The 21,521-nt window shown below is 44.1% G+C and overlaps 4 protein-coding genes across 4 annotated transcripts in view; 1 reads left to right on the top strand and 3 right to left on the bottom strand.

The window, feature by feature from the left end:
- Positions 1-1,777: 1,777 nt before the first annotated feature.
- Positions 1,778-7,402, bottom strand: gcc1 (GRIP and coiled-coil domain containing 1). The gene is made up of 3 exons (XM_083758244.1): positions 7,260-7,402; positions 5,606-6,730; positions 1,778-3,195 (listed from the first exon to the last, which is right to left on the bottom strand). The coding sequence occupies exons 2-3, from the start codon at positions 6,716-6,718 to the stop codon at positions 1,816-1,818; spliced, it is 2,493 nt and encodes an 830-aa protein (XP_083614370.1). The 5' UTR covers positions 6,719-6,730; positions 7,260-7,402; the 3' UTR covers positions 1,778-1,815.
- An 861-nt stretch (positions 7,403-8,263) lies between these two features.
- Positions 8,264-15,664, top strand: LOC310853596 (ADP-ribosylation factor 4-like). Its single transcript, XM_083757987.1, has 6 exons — positions 8,264-8,422; positions 10,042-10,122; positions 11,744-11,853; positions 12,114-12,185; positions 13,486-13,611; positions 14,555-15,664. Exons 1-6 carry the CDS (start codon positions 8,356-8,358, stop codon positions 14,639-14,641), a joined length of 543 nt encoding a protein of 180 aa, XP_083614113.1. The 5' UTR covers positions 8,264-8,355; the 3' UTR covers positions 14,642-15,664.
- The window catches only part of chpt1 (choline phosphotransferase 1), a 114,561-nt gene continuing 105,387 nt past the window's right edge, over positions 12,348-21,521 (bottom strand). Inside the window, exon 9 of the transcript XR_014568815.1 lies at positions 12,348-12,366. The gene's annotated coding sequence lies outside the window, so the exon portion shown is untranslated. The remainder of the gene's footprint in view (positions 12,367-21,521) is intronic.
- lamtor4 (late endosomal/lysosomal adaptor, MAPK and MTOR activator 4) lies at positions 15,791-21,486 on the bottom strand. The gene is made up of 4 exons (XM_083757988.1): positions 21,387-21,486; positions 19,995-20,078; positions 18,999-19,116; positions 15,791-17,378 (listed from the first exon to the last, which is right to left on the bottom strand). The coding sequence occupies exons 1-4, from the start codon at positions 21,387-21,389 to the stop codon at positions 17,278-17,280; spliced, it is 306 nt and encodes a 101-aa protein (XP_083614114.1). The 5' UTR covers positions 21,390-21,486; the 3' UTR covers positions 15,791-17,277.

The raw sequence follows: 21,521 nt of genomic DNA, 5'->3' as shown, positions 1-21,521 counted from the left end.
GTAACATTAAGACCTGTAGCTAAGTCTAGTCTAAGTATAAAGCAAGCCCACTGAGTGAATTAACAGGGAAACATTTATTTCAACAAGGGAATCAAAAATATAAATATCCACGATATGGAAGTACTGCATTATTAATAAAGGTTATCTTTGAAAAGACTCATTGAGAAATTACCCACAGTGTTAAGTCCTTGATACTGTATATTATATACTGTACACAATACAAGAGAGCAGGCATTAATAAAGATATTATTTATAATGCACACGGTATAGAGCGTCGCAGTCCCGCCCCCTACCACCAGGGCCCAGGAAATGATTCTCCATTCATTTTCTCCATTCAAGCCAACTCTTGTCGTGACAAATCATAACAAACAAACCAAAAAAGAAAGAAATAATTAGAAGGAAAAAAACGGCAGGTTACAACACTTTTTTTGTTGTTTTTCTGACTGCGACGCTCTATAGCCTAATCACTCAAACTAAATTAGTTTGACAAAGCTGGTCTAAATACACAAATGATTGCAAGATAGAAATGTCTCGTTTTTTGGAATGAAAGTTCTGGTATTACATTATTAACGGCAAAGGAATTTTTATAGCACTGAAATTCCCTTCATTTAAGAACAAGCATGTTATAAAACATGTTTACTTGTTTAGCTATTCCAGGTGTTCACTGACTGATGCCACGTAACCAAACTATAATATTATCCATTCCAGGTGTTCACTGACTGATGCCACGTAACCAAACTATAATATTATCTATTCCAGGTGTTCACTGACTGATGCTACTGTATGTAACTAAACTATAATATTATCTATTCCAGGTGTTCACTGACTGATGCTACTGTATGTAACCAAACTATAATATTATCCATTCCAGGTGTTCACTGACTGATGCTACTGTATGTAACCAAACTATAATATTATCTATTCCAGGTGTTCACTGACTGATGCCATGTAACCAAACTATAATATTGATTCTCACAGTAAACTACTAGGCCTTGTGTCAATACTTGCGTTTGACTGTGAAGTGAAGTGGTCTCTGCCCAAAACGCCACACCAAGATAAATATACCGTAGAGGGAAAACCCACATGTGAACAGTTTGGAATCGTTAGTTCTCCTTCCTTCGTTAAGCCCAAACCACTCCAGTTGCAACTCCGCGCAAACAAAGCTGTTTTAACTAAGGTCACTCTAACCGTTTACCGTAACCCATTTAGACCCCGAGGACGATTCTACAAATGTCTTCTAAATCCTGACAGTTTTCTGAAAAACCCCATGTTTCTATGGCCGTGGTTCTCTAACATTTTGATGTCAAGAACCCCCAAAATGATATGTATTTGGCCGCCGACTCCCGTCTGAAAATAGCAAAGCAAAGCAAAGATTTGAGTTAAAAACGTTCGCTCTGAAATATATATATATATATATATATATATTCAAAGATTTGTGCCACATTTTCGTGATTTTTGAAAAATAGCAGACCTACAAGCTCGTAGATCGAGCTTGTAGATCTGCTATTTTTCAACAGCTAAAGCATAACATGCTCAGAATGGTGTGGTTGACCTTAACCCATTCTGGGCGGGAACCCCTTTTGGTGTTATGTTTTGCTTTAGCTATAGAAAAATAGCAGATCTACAAGCTCGTAGCGCGCCACCGAGTGGCGCGCTACGAGCTTGTAGGTTTGCTATTTTTGAAAAATCGAAGAACGACTGATATAGAAACATAGCTTTTTCAGAAAACTGTCAGGATGTAGAAGACATTTTTAGAATCTGATTTTCTGTTGGAGTTGCAGCCGGTGTGGCTTCCATCCCTCCTCCAGACATCCACTACCGCGCCCCGCCCCCCGCCTGCCACCACGACTGAGCCTGCAGCTTCAGCACGGCCCGCTTCTCCGCCGGGCTGAAGTGCAGGATGGTCAGAATGGCTCCCAGGGTCTGCTGCCGCCCGCTGGGCTCGGGCAGCGTGAGGAACCGGTAGATGACGTTCTTCAGGTACTCCAGGTTGGAGCCCTCCCTGCCGCGGTCCCTCAGCAGCTTGTCCAGCTGCTCCCTCAGCTCGGCGGCCTCCGCCTCGCGGCGCTCGCCGTGCGCCAGGAGCTCCGCCCGCAGCCGGTGCAGCTCGTCCTCCAGGCGGTGTTTGAGGCGCCGCAGCGCGGCCACCTCCACCTCCTTGCGGGCCAGCTGCTCGGCGTACAGGAGCAAGGTGGACTCGTTGGGGCCCCCCGCCAGCCTCAGGGCCTGGGCCAGGACGTCGCTCTCGTCGTCGTCCCCTCCCCCCCGGGCGGCGAGGAGGTTGTCGTCGTCGTCCGCGAGGGCCCGGTGGTGGTCGCTGTCGGCGCCCTCCTCGTCTCCCTCGTCTCCCTCGTCGCCCCCTCGTCGGTAGCTCTGCAGACGCTGCAGCTCCCGGTCCTTCAGACGCTGCAGCTCCGGCACCGTGGAGCGCAGAGCCTGCAGCTCCCGGTCCTTCTCGGCCAGCAGGGCCATGGTGCGGTCCCGCTGCTTGCGCAGCTCCTCCTCCATCTGACGCAGGCCGTCGCGGTGCCGGGCCTCGGAGTGCTCCAGGTCCCGCCTGTGGCTCTGCTGCAGAGCGGCCCGGTCCTGCGTCCGCTCCTCCAGGTCCCGGCGCTGCTCGCTCTCCGCCCGGTCGCTGTGGATCCGGAGGTCGATGTACTTCTCCTTGAGCTGGGCCAGCTGGTCGCGGGTCTCCTCCAGCTCCTTGGCCTGGCAGCCGTCCTTGGTGTTCTTGTTCTTCAGCACCACCTGTGCCCGCGACTTGTAGCGCTCGAACTCCTCCTTCAGCTGCCGGAGCTCCTGCTGGTAGTGGAGGGCCGCGGCCTTCTCGCCGTCCGAGGCCTTCAGCACCGTCTCCGTCTCCGTCTCCAGCGTCTTCTCGGGGTTAGGGTTCCTCTGAGAGGCCATCAGCAGCAGCCGCTTCACCTTCTCCATCTTCTCCTTCAGGGCGTTGACGTCCAGGTTGGCCTCGTCTATGTTGAGCTCCGAGGAGCTCCGGCTGGCCAGGGTCTTGTTCTCCGTGTCCAGCTGAAGGATGCGCTCCCTCAGCCGCTGGGCCGTCTGCTGCTCTCTCTGCCGGGTCTTCTCGCCGGCGCCCAGCAGCTCAGAGAGCTCCGACACGCGTTCCTCCAGACTGGCCACCCGACCTTCCTCCGCCTGGGTTTGGTCCCGCGCGCGCTCATCCGCCTGCGTCGCCTGTCAAGAGTAGATAAAAACACAAACCGTTAGCCAATTAGCAATAGCAACTACCGGTAGTCTAGTTTTGCAAGCTGATAAGTGGGAGATTTAGGTTTAGGTTTATTTATTTAGCACGTAGTACAGAAAATAGACAATAACATATCAAAGAACAAAGATACAATGCAAGGAAGGGATGAAGCCAGCTGTCTTATTTGGAATCCTTTCCTGTAGGAAGAGGTCATTGGTTTAAACATTAAAAGTTCATAAAGAACAATACAAAAGTTGGCAAAGGGGGGCAGTTGTGCAGTAAATAAATAAAAACACAGACTGCACAAAAAACAGAAATAAACAATACAACAAGAAACACACAAAAGAAAATATAACGCATCAAAGTAAAACATGTAATCTACAGAGAGGAAGAAATATTGAATATTGGCAAGGATAATGAGGATTTAAGTGAAGCATCTAGGGAGTTCCATAGATGAGGGCCTCTAAATTTGATGAAAGATTGATGTTTGGACGTGCGACAATAGGGTAATTCAAAATGATCTCTTTGCCTTGTGGGGTAGGAGTGAATGTCAGAAGTAACACGGAAGAAATTGTGAAAAGAAGACGGAATGTCTTGTTCGCATTTTTTGAATTTAAACATAAATAAACAGGTCTGAAAAACGTTTACTTTGTCAATGGGTAATAGTGAGTATTTAATAAAGAGCGGGGCAGACGGCTCATACCGATTTGAATGTGAAATCATTCTCAGAAACCTTTTTTGAATGATCAGTAAATTTAGTGAGATGTGTTGAATATGTAGCAGCCCAGACAATATTACAGTAATTAGGGAAAATTAAGCTATAATAGAGTGTTAAATGACATGAAGGAAGAACAGGCAGATTTTTCTCAATATACTAAGCATCTTCATAGATTAATTTTGTTAGCCCGTTTTGACCCGGGAAGGATTCTACAAATGACTTCTAAATCAGACAGTTTTATGAAAATCATGTCAAAGACCCCCAAGATTATAATGTAATTGGCCGCCGACCCCCATATGAAAATATGTAGTTCCAGGGACCCCCCCCCCAGAAGCAAAGATTTGAGTTAAAAACGTTCGCTGTGAAAGAATATATATTCAAAGATTTGCGCCACATTTTCACGATTTTTCAATAGCTAAAGTATAACATAATGCTTAAAACACCAAAAGGGGTTCTATCTTAGCACACCAAGTAAAACATAACATTGAGACCTGTAGCTAAGTCTAGTCTAAGTATAAAGCAAGCCCACTGAGTGAATTAACACTCTGAAAGAATATATATATATATAAAAAGATTTGTACCACATTTTCACGATTTTTTCAAAAATAGAAGACCTACAAGTTCATAGCGCCGCGCTATGAACTTGTAGATCTGCTATTTGTCAATAGCTAAAGTTTAACATAATGCTTAAAACACCAAAAGGGGTTCCCGCCCAGAATGTGTATATTGTGTATATTATGATATTTTACAAACATTTCTGATCTCCAGCTGTTAAGTGGGAGATTTTAGCTGTTGAAAAATAGCAGATCTACAAGCTTGTAGGTCTGCTATTTTTGAAAAATGGCACAAATCTTTGAATATATATATTCTTTCGGAGCCAAAGTTTTTAACTTGCTACTACTGGGAGGTCCCTGGAACAACATATCTTCAGATGGGGGTCGGCGGGCAATTAGTAATTACATAATAATTTTGGGGCTTCTTTACATGAAAATGTTTGAGAACCACTGACATGTTCCTTTTTTTCCCTTTTATTATTTGAATCATTAATAAGGTGGGCATAATAATAAGCTTCGGCTTCAGCCCAAACTGTTTCAGTCAAACTGTAATTCTGTAAACCCTCATTCTGAAATGTACTGTACTGTAAATGACTGAGATAAATAAACTAAGAAAACTGAGACAAAGACATTTTGTAGAATCGTCCTCAGGTCTAAAACACCAAAAGGGGTTCCTGCCCAGAATGTGTTAACCCATTCTGACCTGAGATCAAATTCTAACGCACAGAAGAATGGTGGTTCTTTAACGCATTTTGACCTGAGATCAGATTAATGTCTTCTACATCCTGACAGTTTTCATTCTGACCCGAGATCAGATTCTAAAAATGTCTTCTACATCCTGACAGTTTTCATTCTGACCTGAGATCAGATTCTAAAAATGTCTTCTACATCCTGACAGTTTTCTAAAAAAGCTATGTTTCTATGTCAGTCGCTCTTTGATTTTAAAAAAATAGCGGACCTACAAGCTCGTAGCGCGCCACTCGGTGGCACGCTATGAGCTTGTAGATCTGCTATTTTTCAATAGCTAAAGCATGACGTGATGCTAACACCAAAAAGGGGTTCCCACGCAGAATGTGTTAATTGTGTATATATCGTGTATAATAATTATATTCATGATATTTTCCAAACCTTTCTGATCTCCAGCTGCAGCTGCTGCTGATAGTGGCCTTTGAGCTCCGACAGCTCCCGCTGCAGCTCCTCCACCCGGGGGTCCGGCCTGCAGGCCTCCCGCTCCGCGGCCTGCAGGCTGCTCCTCATCTCCTCGCGCTCCCGGATGGTCTCCCTGAGGCGCGCCTCGTACTCTGCGCCCAGCTCCGCCGCCCGGGTGAACTCCAGCAGCGTCTCCTTCTCCTTGGCGTCCTCCAGCCTCAGCTCCGCGTCCTGCCTCAGGTCCCTCTCCTCCTGCAGCAGCTTCTGCAGCTCCCGGAGCATGAGGGCGTGGTCCCCTTGCTCCTGGGCCCTCTCGTGCTGCTGGGTGATGACGCGCGCCTTGCTCTCCGCCAGCTGCCCGTCGCGGGCCAGCAGCTCGGCCTCGTGCCGCCTCCGGGCCTCCTCCAGACGGCCCTGGAGCTCCTCGCGCTCCTGCTTCACCACGCGCTTGTCGGCCTGGAAGCTGGCCTCCATGCGGGACTTCTCCTGGGAGACGGTGGCCAGCGAGCTGGTGAGGGTGTTGAGCTGAGTCCTCAGCTGAAGGACTCTCCTGTCCTCCATGCTGCTGCTGCTGCTGCTGCTGGAGCTGATACCGCTCTCCGAGCCGCTGGCCTCCGCCGTCTGTCCGCCGCCACCAGGGGGCGCCACCACCACGCCGCCCGGCCCCTGCTGCTCCTCGTCTGCCTGCTCGCCCCCTCGGGCGCTCACGCCGGCGACGCTGGCGGCCGTGGAGGAGGAGGAGGCGGCCGTGTCCACGCTGTCCTCGCTGTGCACGGAGCAGCGGTCGTCCGGGAGGTCGGAGGTCACGGAGGCGGAGCCCACGCCGCTGACGTCGTCCTCGTCGTCCCCCCCGCCGCCCCCCCCGCCGTGCTGCTGCTGGCCGCCGAGGTCCACCTCCTGGGAGACGGTCAGAACCTTCAGGCTGGCCTCCAGCGCCTCCTTCTCCTTCAGGAGGCTCTTGTAGGCCCGGACCACGTCCTTCAGACGGTTCTGGTACTGACCCAGCTGCTTCTTCTGGGCGTCGATGGTGTCCAGCAGCTCCTTCTTGCCGGGCCCTCCGCCGCCCCCGAAACTCATCCCAAACTTCTCCATGGCTTTGTTCAGCTGCAGAGGCATGACAGGAACAAAGAGTTATGGTAACAATCTAGACTTAGCAGAGACAGCTCCTGATATCAACTGAAGGCGAGAGCACCGATTAAACCCAGATCTTGCTGTCTTCAGTCAGTGTCTTCCTTCATTGTGTACGCCAGTCGCCAGCGATGTGACGTCACGCTTCTGCGCGTTTCCATGGTTACAGCGACGCTATGTTGACAGCGACGTTGCATTGGATTTGGACACGTCACTCAGAAACGACCGCATCATCGTTACGGTGGCTACGTATATTTATAACTACGTTAGCATATTGTTTATCTAAACAGCATTAGCTTGACTGAGTTTCACAACAACAATTACATTACATTACCAACAATAACACACAGTTAGCTAGCATTAGCGTTAGCTGAGCATTACATTACATTACCAACAATAACACACCGTTAGCTAGCATTAACGTTAGCTGAGCATTACATTACATTACCAACAATAACACACCGTTAGCTAGCATTAGCGTTAGCTTTATAGTTTCCATCCCTACCTCTGAATCATGGCAGAATCATCAGTTCTTCTTTGAAGTGGAACCATGCAACAGATTATTGATGAAGAACAAAGAAAACCGTTCGAAATGTAACTGTCATTTCAGTTCACTGTAGTTTAGCTGTCTGTGGACGTCAGAGAGACGCCATATTGGATGGGTGGGGGGGGGGGGGGGCGGGCAGTCACATGGCACATTATATTATATATAAATAGAATATAATACTAACTATACCAGGCCTGCACATAATGTATACACTGCAACACACGCTGCTCCTGCTTGATTTACATCCACTCCTCGAATAATGTTACTCATTATTGTGTCATTCATGTTACCGGTCGCTGCAGCTCATTTAACTTTCAGTAAAACTAAAAACAGACGCGGACTGTGAAGACGGCCATTTTGGGAAGGTCTAAAATACTTCCCATGTTCGGCTTTTAGATATATTGTGTAAATATAAATAACAAAAGTGATTTAGAACATATGACTACATTTGTATTATTATGTACTCTACTGTATATTTGTAATATAAAAAAAACATTATATACAAATATTATTAAGTTCATGTATCATTGTCTTTAACCCTATATGCTTTAACCTTGATTTGGACAATTTGAATTATTTTACCAACCTGTAACAAAAATAAATAAAAATAGTGCAATCCCTTCTTCTACTTATAAACCACATTGATAAAGGTTTTCACGAGGAAATAATATACTGTCGACATGTTTTTCTTTTTTTTTAATAAAGTTAAATGGAAAAAAACGAGTGACGTCAATAATTCCGCGTTGGCCTGGACTGGACGTGGCATCAAGGAGGAGACTCTGCTGCGCACGCACGCACACACACACACACACACACACACACACACACACACACACACACACACACACACAGTGACACACACACACACACACACACACACACACACAGGGACGGATCTGCTGGCTGCGCCCACAGTGAGGACTGTACTGTTACTGTACTGTCACTGTTTCTGTGTCCTGTTTGTGTTTCACAACATTAAGGAGCAGCACAGGACATTTTTTTTTATTAATTATTAAAGTTATATTTTCGTCTCGTCGGAGCTGGCTGTCTCACCATGGGCCTCACCATTTCGTCGCTGTTCTCCAAGCTGTTCGGAAAGAAACAGATGAGGATACTTATGGGTGAGGAGAATTAAGCAGCATTGATCACCAGAGGAGCTAATGTGGAGCTAGCTGTGGTTATTAGCATCAGATCAGTCACTTGATCATTGATGTCATCATCACCACCAGTAGACTGGGTGTGAGAGATCATTATTCATTCGTGTCATTTATAAATACGACACGACTTAATTGTTACTATTAGTCTATGTTAATAGTTTAAGACAGCTGTATGTTATGTGTGGCTAATAACAATCCACCCTTTTCCCCTCTCACTCACTGTAGGCTATATGTTTCTTTTCCCTTTTTTTTTTAAACCTCCTTTATGACGAATTCCTGTTCTGTTCTTTGGCTATATAGAAGTGTCTATTAATATTATTATTTATATTATTAATATTAACTCAGAGATGTACACATTGAACCACATTTGACCTGTAATGGTCTCTCAGAGTTACAAATAGGGGTTTAGGATCTTCTAGCCTTGGATCAAGACTATCATCATAGCTGTATTTTATCATTTATTTTGTTTTCACATTTGCATATCTACGGTATGTCATCGATATGAAAGTAAAAGTCAGCCTGTATAAAATGCATCTATGATAGTCTTGATCCAAGGCTAAGGATCTTCTAACTTCTAAAGTTTAGGCTATGGTCTAAATTAAATGTCACATGATGTGTTGACAGGATGTTTGACATGTTGGGTAGTTTAATGATCTATTCTATCTAAGGTAGAGTTTGACATGTTGGGTAGTTTAATGATCTATTCTATCTAAGGTAGAGTTTGACATGTTGGGTAGTTTAATGGTCTATTCTATGATCTAAGGTAGAGTTTGACATGTTGGGTAGTTTAATGGTCTATTCTATCTAAGGTAGAGTTTGACATGTTGGGTAGTTTAATGGTCTATTCTATCTAAGGTAGAGTTTGACATGTTGGGTAGTTTAATGGTCTATTCTATCTAAGGTAGAGTTTGACATGTTGGGTAGTTTAATGGTCTATTCTATCTAAGGTAGAGTTTGACATGTTGGGTAGTTTAATGGTCTATTCTATCTAAGGTAGAGTTTGACATGTTGGGTAGTTTAATGGTCTATTCTATCTAAGGTAGAGTTTGACATGTTGGGTAGTTTAATGGTCTATTCTATCTAAGGTAGAGTTTGACATGTTGGGTAGTTTAATGGTCTATTCTATCTAAGGTAGAGTTTGACATGTTGGGTAGTTTAATGGTCTATTCTATCTAAGGTAGAGTTTGACATGTTGGGTAGTTTAATGGTCTATTCTATCTAAGGTAGAGTTTGACATGTTGGGTAGTTTAATGGTCTATTCTATCTAAGGTAGAGTTTGACATGTTGGGTAGTTTAATGGTCTATTCTATCTAAGGTAGAGTTTGTCATGTTGGGTAGTTTAATGGTCTATTCTATCTAAGGTAGAGTTTGACATGTTGGGTAGTTTAATGGTCTATTCTATCTAAGGTAGAGTTTGACATGTTGGGTAGTTTAATGATCTATTCTATCTAAGGTAGAGTTTGTCATGTTGGGTAGTTTAATGGTCTATTCTATCTAAGGTAGAGTTTGACATGTTGGGTAGTTTAATGGTAGTTTAATGGTAGTTTAATGTTTGTCTGATTCATGTTCTTGTTGTTTTGCAGTTGGTTTGGATGCTGCCGGAAAGACGACAATCCTCTACAAACTGAAACTTGGAGAAATCGTTACCACTATTCCAACCATTGGTAAATTAACAGTAACATTATGGTATTCCAACCATTGGTAAATTAACAGTAACATTATGGTATTCCAACCATTGGTAAATTAACAGTAACATTATGGTATTCCAACCATTGGTAAATTAACAGTTAAACTCTCAACATATGGTGTCATGTAAAGCAGTGTTGATTTCGTCGACTAAAACTAAGACGGAAAATGTTCGTCGACTACCTTTTTCCACTGACGAAAACTAAATGGAAACTAAATGAAAACTAAGCTATGATGACTACAACTAAGACTAAATATACTGACGATTTCGTCAACAAATGAAAACTAGACTAAAATGTTAGGAAGGGACTAGTGGACAAGAGATCCAGTATAAGTCATTTTACACTTGGTTGCTTGCTGAAAATAGCAGATGTACAAGCTCACAACGCGTCGCGTTGTGAGCTTGTACATCCGCTATTTTCAGCAAGTGTACAATCTGTCATCACAACGGCATCAAGGCCCTCCAAAATACATTTTAGTCGACTAAATCAACTGTAGATTTAGTCGACTAATACTAGACTAACACTAAAACATTCCAGGTGACTAAAATGTGACTAAAACTAAATGAAAACTATTCAAGAGGCTATGATTCTTAATGAGCCGATTAGCCAATTTTTAAGTATCTACATATTGTCCTTAAGGCAACATGCATACAGAAAGGTTCACCATATTACCATCCAGTAATCTGAAACATTCCTTAGATAAGTTAGATTGTATTCAACTAATACAGCCAGTGAACACTGATAGAATCTCTTCTGCCTTACAGGCCATATTGAATTGGATTCATGAGATGAAATGTTTAATCTTAAGCATCAAACCCTACATAAGTTGGCGATATACTTTTATCACAAATGTTTTCCCCCTCTACTCCAAATCTGTCAAATAGCCAATGTTTTAGAATAGAGACGCTAAGAGATGGACGACAGGAGATTTCTGCTGCCGTCCAGATGGAGACAGTAGAGTTCTGCTGCCGTCCAGATGGAGACAGTAGAGTTCTGCTGCCTCCAGATGGAGACAGGAGAGTTCTGCTGCCTCCAGATGGAGACAGTAGAGTTCTGCTGCCGTCCAGATGGAGACAGTAGAGTTCTGCTGCCTCCAGATGGAGACAGTAGAGTTCTGCTGTCTCCAGATGGAGACAGTAGAGTTCTGCTGCCGTCCAGATGGAGACAGCAGAGTTCTGCTGCCTCCAGATAAAGACAATGGAGTTCTGCTGCCTCCAGATGGAGACAGTAGAGTTCTGCCTCCGTCCAGATGGAGACAGTAGAGTTCTGCTGCCGTCCAGATGGAGACAGTAGAGTTCTGCTGCCTCCAGATGGAGACAGTAGAGTTCTGCTGCCGTCCAGATGGAGACAGTATAGAGTTCTGTTTGGGCTTGTCTCTGAAGGCAGATCGGTTGATAAGGCATAACTCGGCAGTAGCCAAAATAAGACGCAGTAATAGATCAGATAAAAGACACATCTCATGTCAAATCTTTTTTTTCCTCCGGTTATTTAGTACATTTGACAATGTTCTTCTTATACTGGTGTTTACTGTGGGTTCCAGTCTCACAGATCATGCTTCTTATTTGTGATATGTCAACCCCCCCCTTCTCCCCGTCAGGTTTTAACGTGGAGACGGTAGAATACAAGAACATCTGCTTCACGGTGTGGGATGTGGGCGGTCAGGACAAGATCCGACCTCTCTGGAGGCACTACTTCCAGAACACACAGGTACCAACGAACAGTTCACTACTGTGCATATCACCACACAGGTACCAACGAACAGTTCACTACTGTTCATATCACCACACAGGTACCAACATCTGATAAACTCATGATACAATTCACTAACGTACAGATGGTACAGTAGAATTCCATTGCCGATCCCTCAAATAGATAATTGCAGCATACAGTATCTGAGGTACGGTATCTCGCTGATAAGTTCACTAAACCTCACGGTATGCGTTGACCTTTGAACCTGTGTTTTCCAGGGTCTTATCTTTGTTGTGGACAGCAACGACAGAGAGAGAGTAGCCGAGTCGGCAGAGGAACTGGTCAAAATGGTAAGAACACACACACATTAACCCGTTTTGGTGTTAGCATTATGTTATGCGTTATCTATTGAAAAATAGCAGACCTACAAGCTCATAGCGCGCCACCGAGTGGCGCGCTACGAGCTTGTAGGTCTGCTATTTTAGAAAAATCGAAGAACGACTGACATAGAAACATAGCTTTTTCAGAAAACTGTCATTTTCAAACAGACATTTTTAGAATCTGATCTCAGGTCAAAATGGGTTAAGTGCCTTAGCATAGCAATTCCTTCGTACAAAGAAAGTGTAGACAGTCCCTTTGATCTTGTCTCAATATGAGACAAGATTTTAATAAATATAAAGTACTAATTTAGCAGAAAAATAATACATTTGACAGGGATATTCCTGCACTGCTGTCATGTCACATTGGCCCTCTGGGGGGTACTAACTACTGTATATGGTTTTACTGTCCCCTGGTCTCAGGTCTAATTCACTATATTGTATGGTTTTTAGTATGGTTTTAATTCACTCCCATTTAGACCTGAGGACCTACAAATGTCTTCTAAATCCTGACAAGTTTCTGAAAACCCTATGTTTCTATGTCAGTGGTTCTCACAGGGTTAAACCCTATGTTTCTATGTCAGTGGTTCTCACAGGGTTAAACCCTATGTTTCTATGTCAGTGGTTCTCACAGGGTTAAACACTATGTTTCTATGTCAGTGGTTCTCACAGGGTTAAACCCTATGTTTCTATGTCAGTGGTTCTCACAGGGTTAAACCCTATGTTTCTATGTCAGTGGTTCTCACAGGGTTAAACCCTATGTTTCTATATGGTTGGTTCTCACAGGGTTAAACCCATGTTTCTATGTCAGTGGTTCTCACAGGGTTAAACACTATGTTTCTATGTCAGTGGTTCTCACAGGGTTAAACACTATGTTTCTATGTCAGTGGTTCTCACAGGGTTAAACACTATGTTTCTATATCAGTGGTGCTCAACCTTTTTCATAGAATTATATGAAATTGGCCACCGAACCCCATCTGAAAATATGTTGTTCCAGGGACCCCCCAGAAGCAAAGAAGTTAAAAAGGTTCGCTCTGAAAGAATATATATTCAAAGATTTTTCAAAAATAGCAGACCTACAAGCTCGTAGCGTGGCACTCGGTGCCGCACTATGAGCTTGTAGATCTGCTATCTTTCAATAGCTAAAGTATAACATAATGCTTAAAACACCAAAAGGGGTTCCCGCCCAGAATGGCATATTATATGGTTTTTACCGTCTCACTGGTCTCAAGTCATATTCACTTTAAAAACCTGTCCTTTTTCCCTCCCGTAGTTGCAAGAGGACGAGTTAAGGGAGGCGGTGCTGTTGGTGTTCGCCAACAAACAGGACCTTCCCAACGCCATGCCAGTGAGCGAGCTGTCAGACAAACTGGGCCTGCAGAGTCTGCGCAGCCGGACTGTAAGTAGACAAACTGGGCCTGCAGAGCCTGCGCAGCCGAACTGTAAAGGCTCATTCATAGTCTGGATTTTCGGTGGTTAGGTGACCACCGAACTACAACATGACGTCACTGAGCCGCGGTGAAGAGCAAAACACCGCCACCGCTCCAGCCCTTCTCTCTGTTTTTACTCACCACCGCTCAACGTTATTTCAGCTCCGGTGGTCAGCTCACCACCGGAGCGGTGGTCACCTCACCACTGGAGCGGTGGTCAGCTCACCACCGGAGCGGTGGTCACCTCACCACCGGAGCGGTGGTCAGCTCACCACCGGAGCGGTGGTCACCTCACCACTGGAGCGGTGGTCAGCTCACCACCGGAGCGGTGGTCACCTCACCACTGGAGCGGTGGTCAGCTCACCACCGGAGCGGTGGTCAGCTCACCACCGGAGCGGTGGTCAGCTCACCACCGGAGCGGTGGTCAGCTCACCACCGGAGCGGTGGTCAGCTCACCACCGGAGCGGTGGTCACCTCACCACTGGAGCAGTGGTCAGCTCACCACCGGAGCGGTGGTCAGCTCACCACCGGAGCGGTGGTCACTTCACCACCGAAAATCCAGACTATGAATAGGCCTTAAGTCTCTCCTTCTCTCATAGCGCTGGTGGGGCGACCAAATCAAATAGACGCACTATGTTTGACCAAATGCCTCTATCGAACATTTTCTTTTGTCTCTTCAACAAATTGCTTTATTTGGCACTACGCCATGTCTCACACACACACACACACACACACACACACACACAGACACACACACAGCAACAACTTCCCTTCCCGGTCCATTCACAATAGTTCCCTACTTCCTCCCAATGCATCACAACACTTCACACAGATCAACTATAAAGTATTACGACTTGTAACTAACATTGTACTAACCCCCCTGACTAACGGGTTTCTCATCTCTCTCCTCAGTGGCACATCCAGGCGACCTGCGCTACCCAGGGAACCGGTCTCTACGAGGGACTGGACTGGCTGTCCAACGAGCTGTCCAAGCACTAGGACGGACGGAGGACCCAAGGAGGAGCAGGGCCGCCCGGAGCCAACCAGTGTTTGTGACGGAGAGAAGAGGCATGGAAGGAAGGGAGGAAGGGAGGGAAATGCAAACCTTTTTCCTTTATTTTTGTTTATTTTTAAATTATAAGTGTGTCTGTTTGGACTTTGCGCTCAGTTCCTGTCCTGAAGTCTTTTTCTTCCCTGTTATTCCCCGTGTCGTTCTTCACATGTTTCTTAGACTGTTTATATATATATATATATATTTTTTTTTTCTTCATGCTTCCCAAAACTCCCTCACCAGTACAAAAATGTTTTAATTTGCATGTTTTACCAAAAAAAAACCTGACAAAAACAAAAAACATGTGAAGGTTGTGCTGTTATGGAATAACTGGACAGTATATGGGCAGTACTGGTCTCTGGGTTTTGGGGCACTGGGCAGTACTAAGGCCTCTGGGTTTTGGGGCCCTGGGCAGTACTGGTCTCTGGGTTTTGGGGCACTGGGCAGTACTAAGGCCTCTGGGTTTTGGGGCACACTGGGCAGTACTAAGGCCTCTGGGTTTTGGGGCCCTGGGCAGTACTAAGACCTGGGTTTTGGGGCACTGGGCAGTACTAAGACCTGGGTTTTGGGGCACTGGGCAGTACTAAGACCTGGGTTTTGGGGCACTGGGCAGTACTAAGACCTGGGTTTTGGGGCACACTGGGCAGTACTAAGACCTGGGTTTTGGGGCACACTGGGCAGTAGCCGCAGTACTAAGACCTGGGTTTTGGGGCACTGGGCAGTACTAAGACCTGTGTTTTGGGGGTTGATGGTAGAGTAGAGCACACAGCACAGCGTCAGGGAGAGGTGAAGGGGAAGTGAAGTTATTGTCTAGCGTGTTCTTTCCTCCCTGCCCGACCGACCGACCGACTCATTCCAGAGAGCCGATTGATTCCGAGGGCCAGTTCCATTCCGTAACAATGTGAAGAATGCAGGACCTGAAGTATTTCCAAGGGCCATTATTATGATGCAATAAAAGTGTCTTTTTTTTTCTTCAACTGTTTTTATTGTCTGCCAATGTTCCAATATTCCTCATGGGAAAGATTGTTACCGTATTTATCATAAGTACCGTCTGTTCACTCAGAGTTGAGTTGCCGGAGTAAATTAAAGTTAAACATACTTTTATACCTTTTTTTTTTTTTTAAACAAAGATTTAAATTTTCCACGACAACACCTGCAAACTGGGGTGAAGAACGACAATTACAGCTACATTGATTCACACTTCAATTAAATGTCAGAGGAGCGAATAGAATATTAATCTATTCAGTAACTGTAGAAATACTGTTTGGCAATTAGGTTTGATTTAAAAAAAAAGATAGCTCTAGTCTAGGTAGTCTGGCTGGGTTTAAGCTCAAATGAGCATCTGTATTGTTAAGGGTTAACCCTAACCCGGTATTGTCTAACACAAGAATGGGCTTGAATTTTGAATCAAAAGTTGCAGAGAACGAGATTATTCGTGTACCCTTTGAAAAAGCATGTATAGATATCTGTAATAATTAATACGCTTAGATTATGATTTTAAAACAAGATTTATTTCACCCTTAAATACCCATCATAATCAAATTGTCATTTAAATCAGTGGTTCCGGGGACCCCCAGGGGTCCTTGAGGGAGTTCCAGGGGGTCCCCAGCTAAATGACAGTTAGGAACCAAATGGACCCGTTATTGGTTCCATTTGTACACTCTCATAGTTAAAGTAACACTGTTTTTACAATATAAATTGGGGGTCCCAGAGATAGAAATAGAAATGAAGCTAGTGCCATAAAAGTCTCTCATGGGGGTCCCTGGCATGTCTCTTCAAATGGGGGGTCCGCGGGGCTAATGACGGGTGTCAATCTGGGGGTCCTTGACATGAAACATTTGGGGAACCAGTGATTTAAAGCATATCTCAGTCAAAATACAACATAAAGAACTTATAAACAATAAGTTCTTTATGTTGATTTAAAGCATATCTCAGTCAAAATACAACATAAAGAACTTATAAACAATAAGTTCTTTATGTTGATTTAAAGCATATCTCAGTCAAAATACAACATAAAGAACTTATAAACAGATGGAAGGGGAGCAATAATACACTAGCAATAATATAATACTAGTCGATGCTTCTGTACAAAACAGTAACGGGTTAAACTGTTTGGGCGGTTAACGGGTAAAACAGAAGCACATCTCAACAAACAAAAACCATCCCATTCAGATGGAGTTATTCTGCACGACTGTAGGAGAGCATACTGTACTGTACATGTACAGTACAGCTGTAAGCCTCTGTACTGTACATCACAGACACCCAACAATCAACGACTTGTTGCAGTAAATGACCTTGGCATGTCGGACAGCAGACAGCGGTCACGGTGCAGTACATGTGCACACGATGGCATCTACATCCTCACAATCACTGCCGGTTATGATCTTACCCTCCTTACTGTAAATGACTGTCCTGAACAAACAAAAAACACCGGTGGCCAAACTGGCCATGCATAGTCCTGTATGATGTCACACACGCCGGTTCCTTTCAGCATCTCCGTATCATCGGTGGCGAAGCAGCTAGACCGTCACAGCTGGGTCTACTCTAGACCGTCACAGCTGGGTCTAGACCGTCACAGCTGGCTCTAGACCGTCACCGCTGGCTCCTGATGGTTGTTCAGACGCTTCACCACAAACACCTTCTGTCCAGAGATGGTCACTACGAAGGTGTAGTCGGCCAGGATGACTGATGGGGGAACAAAACAGAGGAAAAGAAGGTTTAAATGACATGTTTCCATGGTAATGATATCCATGTTAAATAGAGCGTCGCTGTCCCGCCCCCCTACCAGGGCCCAGGAAAACTATTCCCCGTTCATTTTCCTCATATAGACATTTAAAAAAGTATTTATTTAAAGACCTTTTAAGCGTCGGTCAAAAATGTTGTGTCACAACTGGAGTTGTCTTTGTCCACGGCATAAACGTCTTTAAATAAATACTTTTGGAAAAGCCTATGGAGGGAATTCACTTCTGGGTCTCACGTCAACGCTCTATAGCCTGGGCTTTAATAGTCATTTATAAGGTCTAACTTATGAATGTCTAACTAGACATTGTGTTTGAAGTTCACTTCATCTAACTAGACATGTGTTTGAAGTTCACTTCATCTAACTAGACATGTGTTTGAAGTTCACTTCATCTAACTAGACATGTGTTTGAAGTTCACTTCATCTAACTAGACATGTGTTTGAAGTTCACTTCATCTAACTAGACATGTGTTTGAAGTTCACTTCATCTAACTAGACATGTGTTTGAAGTTCACTTCATCTTACTAGACATGTGTTTGAAGTTCACTTCATCTTACTAGACATGTGTTTGAAGTTCACTTCATCTTACTAGACATGTGTTTGAAGTGAGGTTCATCTAACTAGACATGTGTTTGAAGTGAGGTTCATCTTACTAGACATGTGTTTGAAGTGAGGTTCATCTTACTAGACATGCGTTTGAAGTGAGGTTAATCTTACTAGACATGTGTTTGAAGTGAGGTTCATCTTACTAGACATGTGTTTGAAGTGAGGTTCATCTTACTAGACATGCGTTTGGAGTGAGGTTAATCTTACTAGACATGTGTTTGAAGTGAGGTTAATCTAGACATGCGTTTGAAGTGAGGTTAATCTTACTAGACATGCGTTTGAAGTGAGGTTCATCTTACTAGACATGCGTTTGAAGTGAGGTTCATCTTACTAGACATGCGTTTGAAGTGAGGTTAATCTTACTAGACATGCGTTTGAAGTGAGGTTCATCTTACTAGACATGTGTTTGAAGTGAGGTTAATCTAACTAGACATGTGTTTGAAGTGAGGTTAATCTTACTAGACATGCGTTTGAAGTGAGGTTCATCTTACTAGACATGTGTTTGAAGTGAGGTTCATCTAACTAGACATGTGTTTGAAGTTCACTTCATCTAACTAGACATGTGTTTGAAGTGAGGTTCATCTTACTAGACATGTGTTTGAAGTGAGGTTCATCTTACTAGACATGTGTTTGAAGTGAGGTTCATCTTACTAGACATGTGTTTGAAGTGAGGTTCATCTTACTGGACATGCGTTTGAAGTGAGGTTAATCTTACTGGACATGCGTTTGAAGTGAGGTTAATCTTACTGGACATGCGTTTGAAGTGAGGTTAATCTTACTGGACATGTGTTTGAAGTTAGGTTAATCTTACTGGACATGTGTTTGAAGTGAGGTTAATCTAGACATGTGTTTGAAGTGAGGTTAATCTAGACATGTGTTTGAAGTGAGGTTAATCTTACTAGACATGTGTTTGAAGTGAGGTTAATCTAGACATGTGTTTGAAGTGAGGTTAATCTTACTGGACATGCGTTTGAAGTGAGGTTCTGTAGAACCGTCCAGTCTGAAGCGGCAGGCCGTTCGGACCATGCTCATTATGACGCCCGCTGCATGCTCGTCATTCTCCAGCTCCCCGGCAGACTGAAGATCAAAAGGAAAATGTAATAATATGAGATTATGGCTTGAATTGATTAAATAAATATGCATAACCACAGAATGCAACGGTAAGGAAAGGAAAGGTACCATGTTTACCCAGGGTAACTGGACTAAGGAAAGGAAAGTTACTATGTTTACCCAGGGTAACTGGACTAAGCTCAAGAACTTGTTTACAGCCAGGCCCTGCTCATAGAACATTTCATGGTAGAGGTTCAATGCCTTGCTCAAGGGCACTTCAGCGGTGGTAATTTTAACGTGATGGTCCGGGGATACGAACTAGCGACCTTCCGATATCAAGACTGCTCCGCAAACCGTTCGGCCACCGCTGCCGGTCAACAAGAGCAACAGATATGTTACGTGTGTGTGTGTGTGTTGTTAATCGTCATTATCGTGATAAGCAAAAACCACTCACAATAATCGTATGGTGGAGATTTTAACTTATCGTGAACTTCTCTCCATCATACACAGACGGTGCCCACACTTTTTAGACTTGAAAGCTACTTTCAAAATGACTCAATGCTCAACCAGATCTACCCACCAAAAACAAATATATATATTACCCCATTGCTGAAAGTAGTTACGTACAGTATTAGACACATTTTTCATTTTTCACTTTTTTCTAATACTGATGTTTGTGCAAAACACTTTTGACAACTATTGCATTGTGGGTTTGAGCTGTCCTTTTTTATGTCAATCCAATGAAGTCACCTTAATTCAAGTGGAAGATGCCAAAAATAGTGTATTATTATTTAAATTGTAATATTTATTAATCACATTGTACTGAAAAAATTTCAGGATATAGAAATTGTCAGAAAAAATCAATCAATCAATACAAAAGAAAAACAGAGTCCTATAACGCTCACCGCCAACACTCCATCCTCACTGATCACCAGGTACCCCACCTGGTCAGGGATTCTCTCCAGACCCTGGGTCAGTGCAGCGGTGGTCTGAAACACAGAGAACACATCGTAAACAGACCCTAGGTCAGTGCGTGATCATAGCAAATTGTTTGAGACAAATTTGTGTGGTAAACTGTACAGTATTCCAACTGTCCAGGGAAATGACAGGAAATGTACAGCATCTGAAATGAACTGGGAGACTCAAGACAGTCCAGCAAGGTTTAAGCATCATTTATTGTAAAAGTGAATACTGTAACGTTTAATAGCACTCTGAGCTGGTGATGGAGTCGATCCCCGATCTCCAACTCAGTAGAAAAGGTCAAAGAAAAATTTGTGGTAAAAAAAAAAAAGAGTAGGTAAAAGGAAAGGAAAGGTACTTTGTTTACCCAGGGTAACTGGACAAAGGAAAGGTACTATGTTTACCCTGCAGGGTAACTGGACTAAGCTCAAGAACTTGTTTACAGCCAGGCCCTGCTCATAGAACATTTCATGGGAGCGGTTCAATGCCTTGTCCAAGGGCACTTCAGCGGTGGTAATTTTAACGTGCCGGTCCGGGGATACGAACTAGCGACCTTCCGATATCAAGACCGCTCCGCAAACCGTTCGGCCACCGCTGCCCCAAGGTGGGTATACTATTCTACAGAAGATGTTAAACAATGAATTCAGATTCAGAATAAATAAATCTAATAGCAGGCCAGCTGTAATGATATAAAGGGCGACCAATACCATCTCTAAAGCTAGCCCCGCTCTGAACCCTACGTATGTAAAGTTTCTGACATTTGGATGACTTTTCCAAATGTCAGAAACTTTACGTATGTAGGGTTCCGAGCGGGGCTACTCTGAAGCTAGCCCTGACACATGACTGTCCATGGCTACTCTGAAGCTAGCCCTGACACATGACTGTCCATGGCTACTCTGAAGCTAGCCCTGAAACATGACTGTCCATGGCTACTCTGAAGCTAGCCCTGAAACATGACTGTCCATGGCTACCCTAAAGCTAGCCCTGACACATGACTGTCCATGGCTACCCTAAAGCTAGCCCTGAAACATGTCTGTCCATGGCTACCCTGAAGCTAGCCCTGACACATGACTGTCCATGGCTACTCTGAAGCTAGCCCTGACACATGACTGTCCATGGCTACCCTAAAGCTAGCCCTGAAACATGACTGTCCATGGCTACCCTAACCCTAACCCTGAAACATGTCTGTCCATGGCTACAAAGCTAGCCCTGAAACATGACTGGTTACTAGTCTAAAGCCAAGAAGTGTAAACTGCTTTGTTTTGTACAAAGTATAGGATCAAAGACTGCAATGCATTCTAATTAAGACCATATAATCAGTGTGAAACATGACGCACCATTTCTCAAGTGAATTCTTCTTCTTAGAATAGTACAGTAGTATTTGTTGTTATTCTTCGTCCAGTTGGTTATTTCCTCCTTGCGTATTGTCACGTGACTGACTGTCACCTGACTCACTGTCCGTGACGTCACAC

The sequence above is a fragment of the Protomyctophum parallelum genome, assembly GCF_964188405.1.
Source record: "Protomyctophum parallelum genome assembly, chromosome: 22".
Lineage (NCBI taxonomy): Eukaryota > Metazoa > Chordata > Actinopteri > Myctophiformes > Myctophidae > Protomyctophum > Protomyctophum parallelum.
The sequence above is the reverse complement of the archived record's forward strand: the minus strand, read 5'-3'. Positions and strand labels throughout refer to the sequence as shown.

What these genes read in the sequence shown, in the direction of transcription:
- LOC310853596 (XM_083757987.1), top strand. Translation starts at nt 8,356, where the DNA reads ATGGGCCTCACCATTTCGTCGCTGTTCTCCAAGCTGTTCGGAAAGAAA. An exon ending in TACCACTATTCCAACCATTG is followed by an intron (nt 10,123 to 11,743) that starts GTAAATTAACAG and finishes TCTCCCCGTCAG; the next exon opens with GTTTTAACGTGGAGACGGTA. An exon ending in ACTACTTCCAGAACACACAG is followed by an intron (nt 11,854 to 12,113) that starts GTACCAACGAAC and finishes TGTGTTTTCCAG; the next exon opens with GGTCTTATCTTTGTTGTGGA.
- gcc1 (XM_083758244.1), bottom strand. Translation starts at nt 6,718, where the DNA reads ATGGAGAAGTTTGGGATGAGTTTCGGGGGCGGCGGAGGGCCCGGCAAG. An exon ending in TGCAGCTGGAGATCAGAAAG is followed by an intron (nt 3,196 to 5,605) that starts GTTTGGAAAATA and finishes TACTCTTGACAG; the next exon opens with GCGACGCAGGCGGATGAGCG.
- lamtor4 (XM_083757988.1), bottom strand. An exon ending in GTGAGGATGGAGTGTTGGCG is followed by an intron (nt 19,117 to 19,994) that starts GTGAGCGTTATA and finishes TTTGATCTTCAG; the next exon opens with TCTGCCGGGGAGCTGGAGAA. An exon ending in TCACTTCAAACGCATGTCCA is followed by an intron (nt 17,379 to 18,998) that starts GTAAGATTAACC and finishes TTCCCCCATCAG; the next exon opens with TCATCCTGGCCGACTACACC.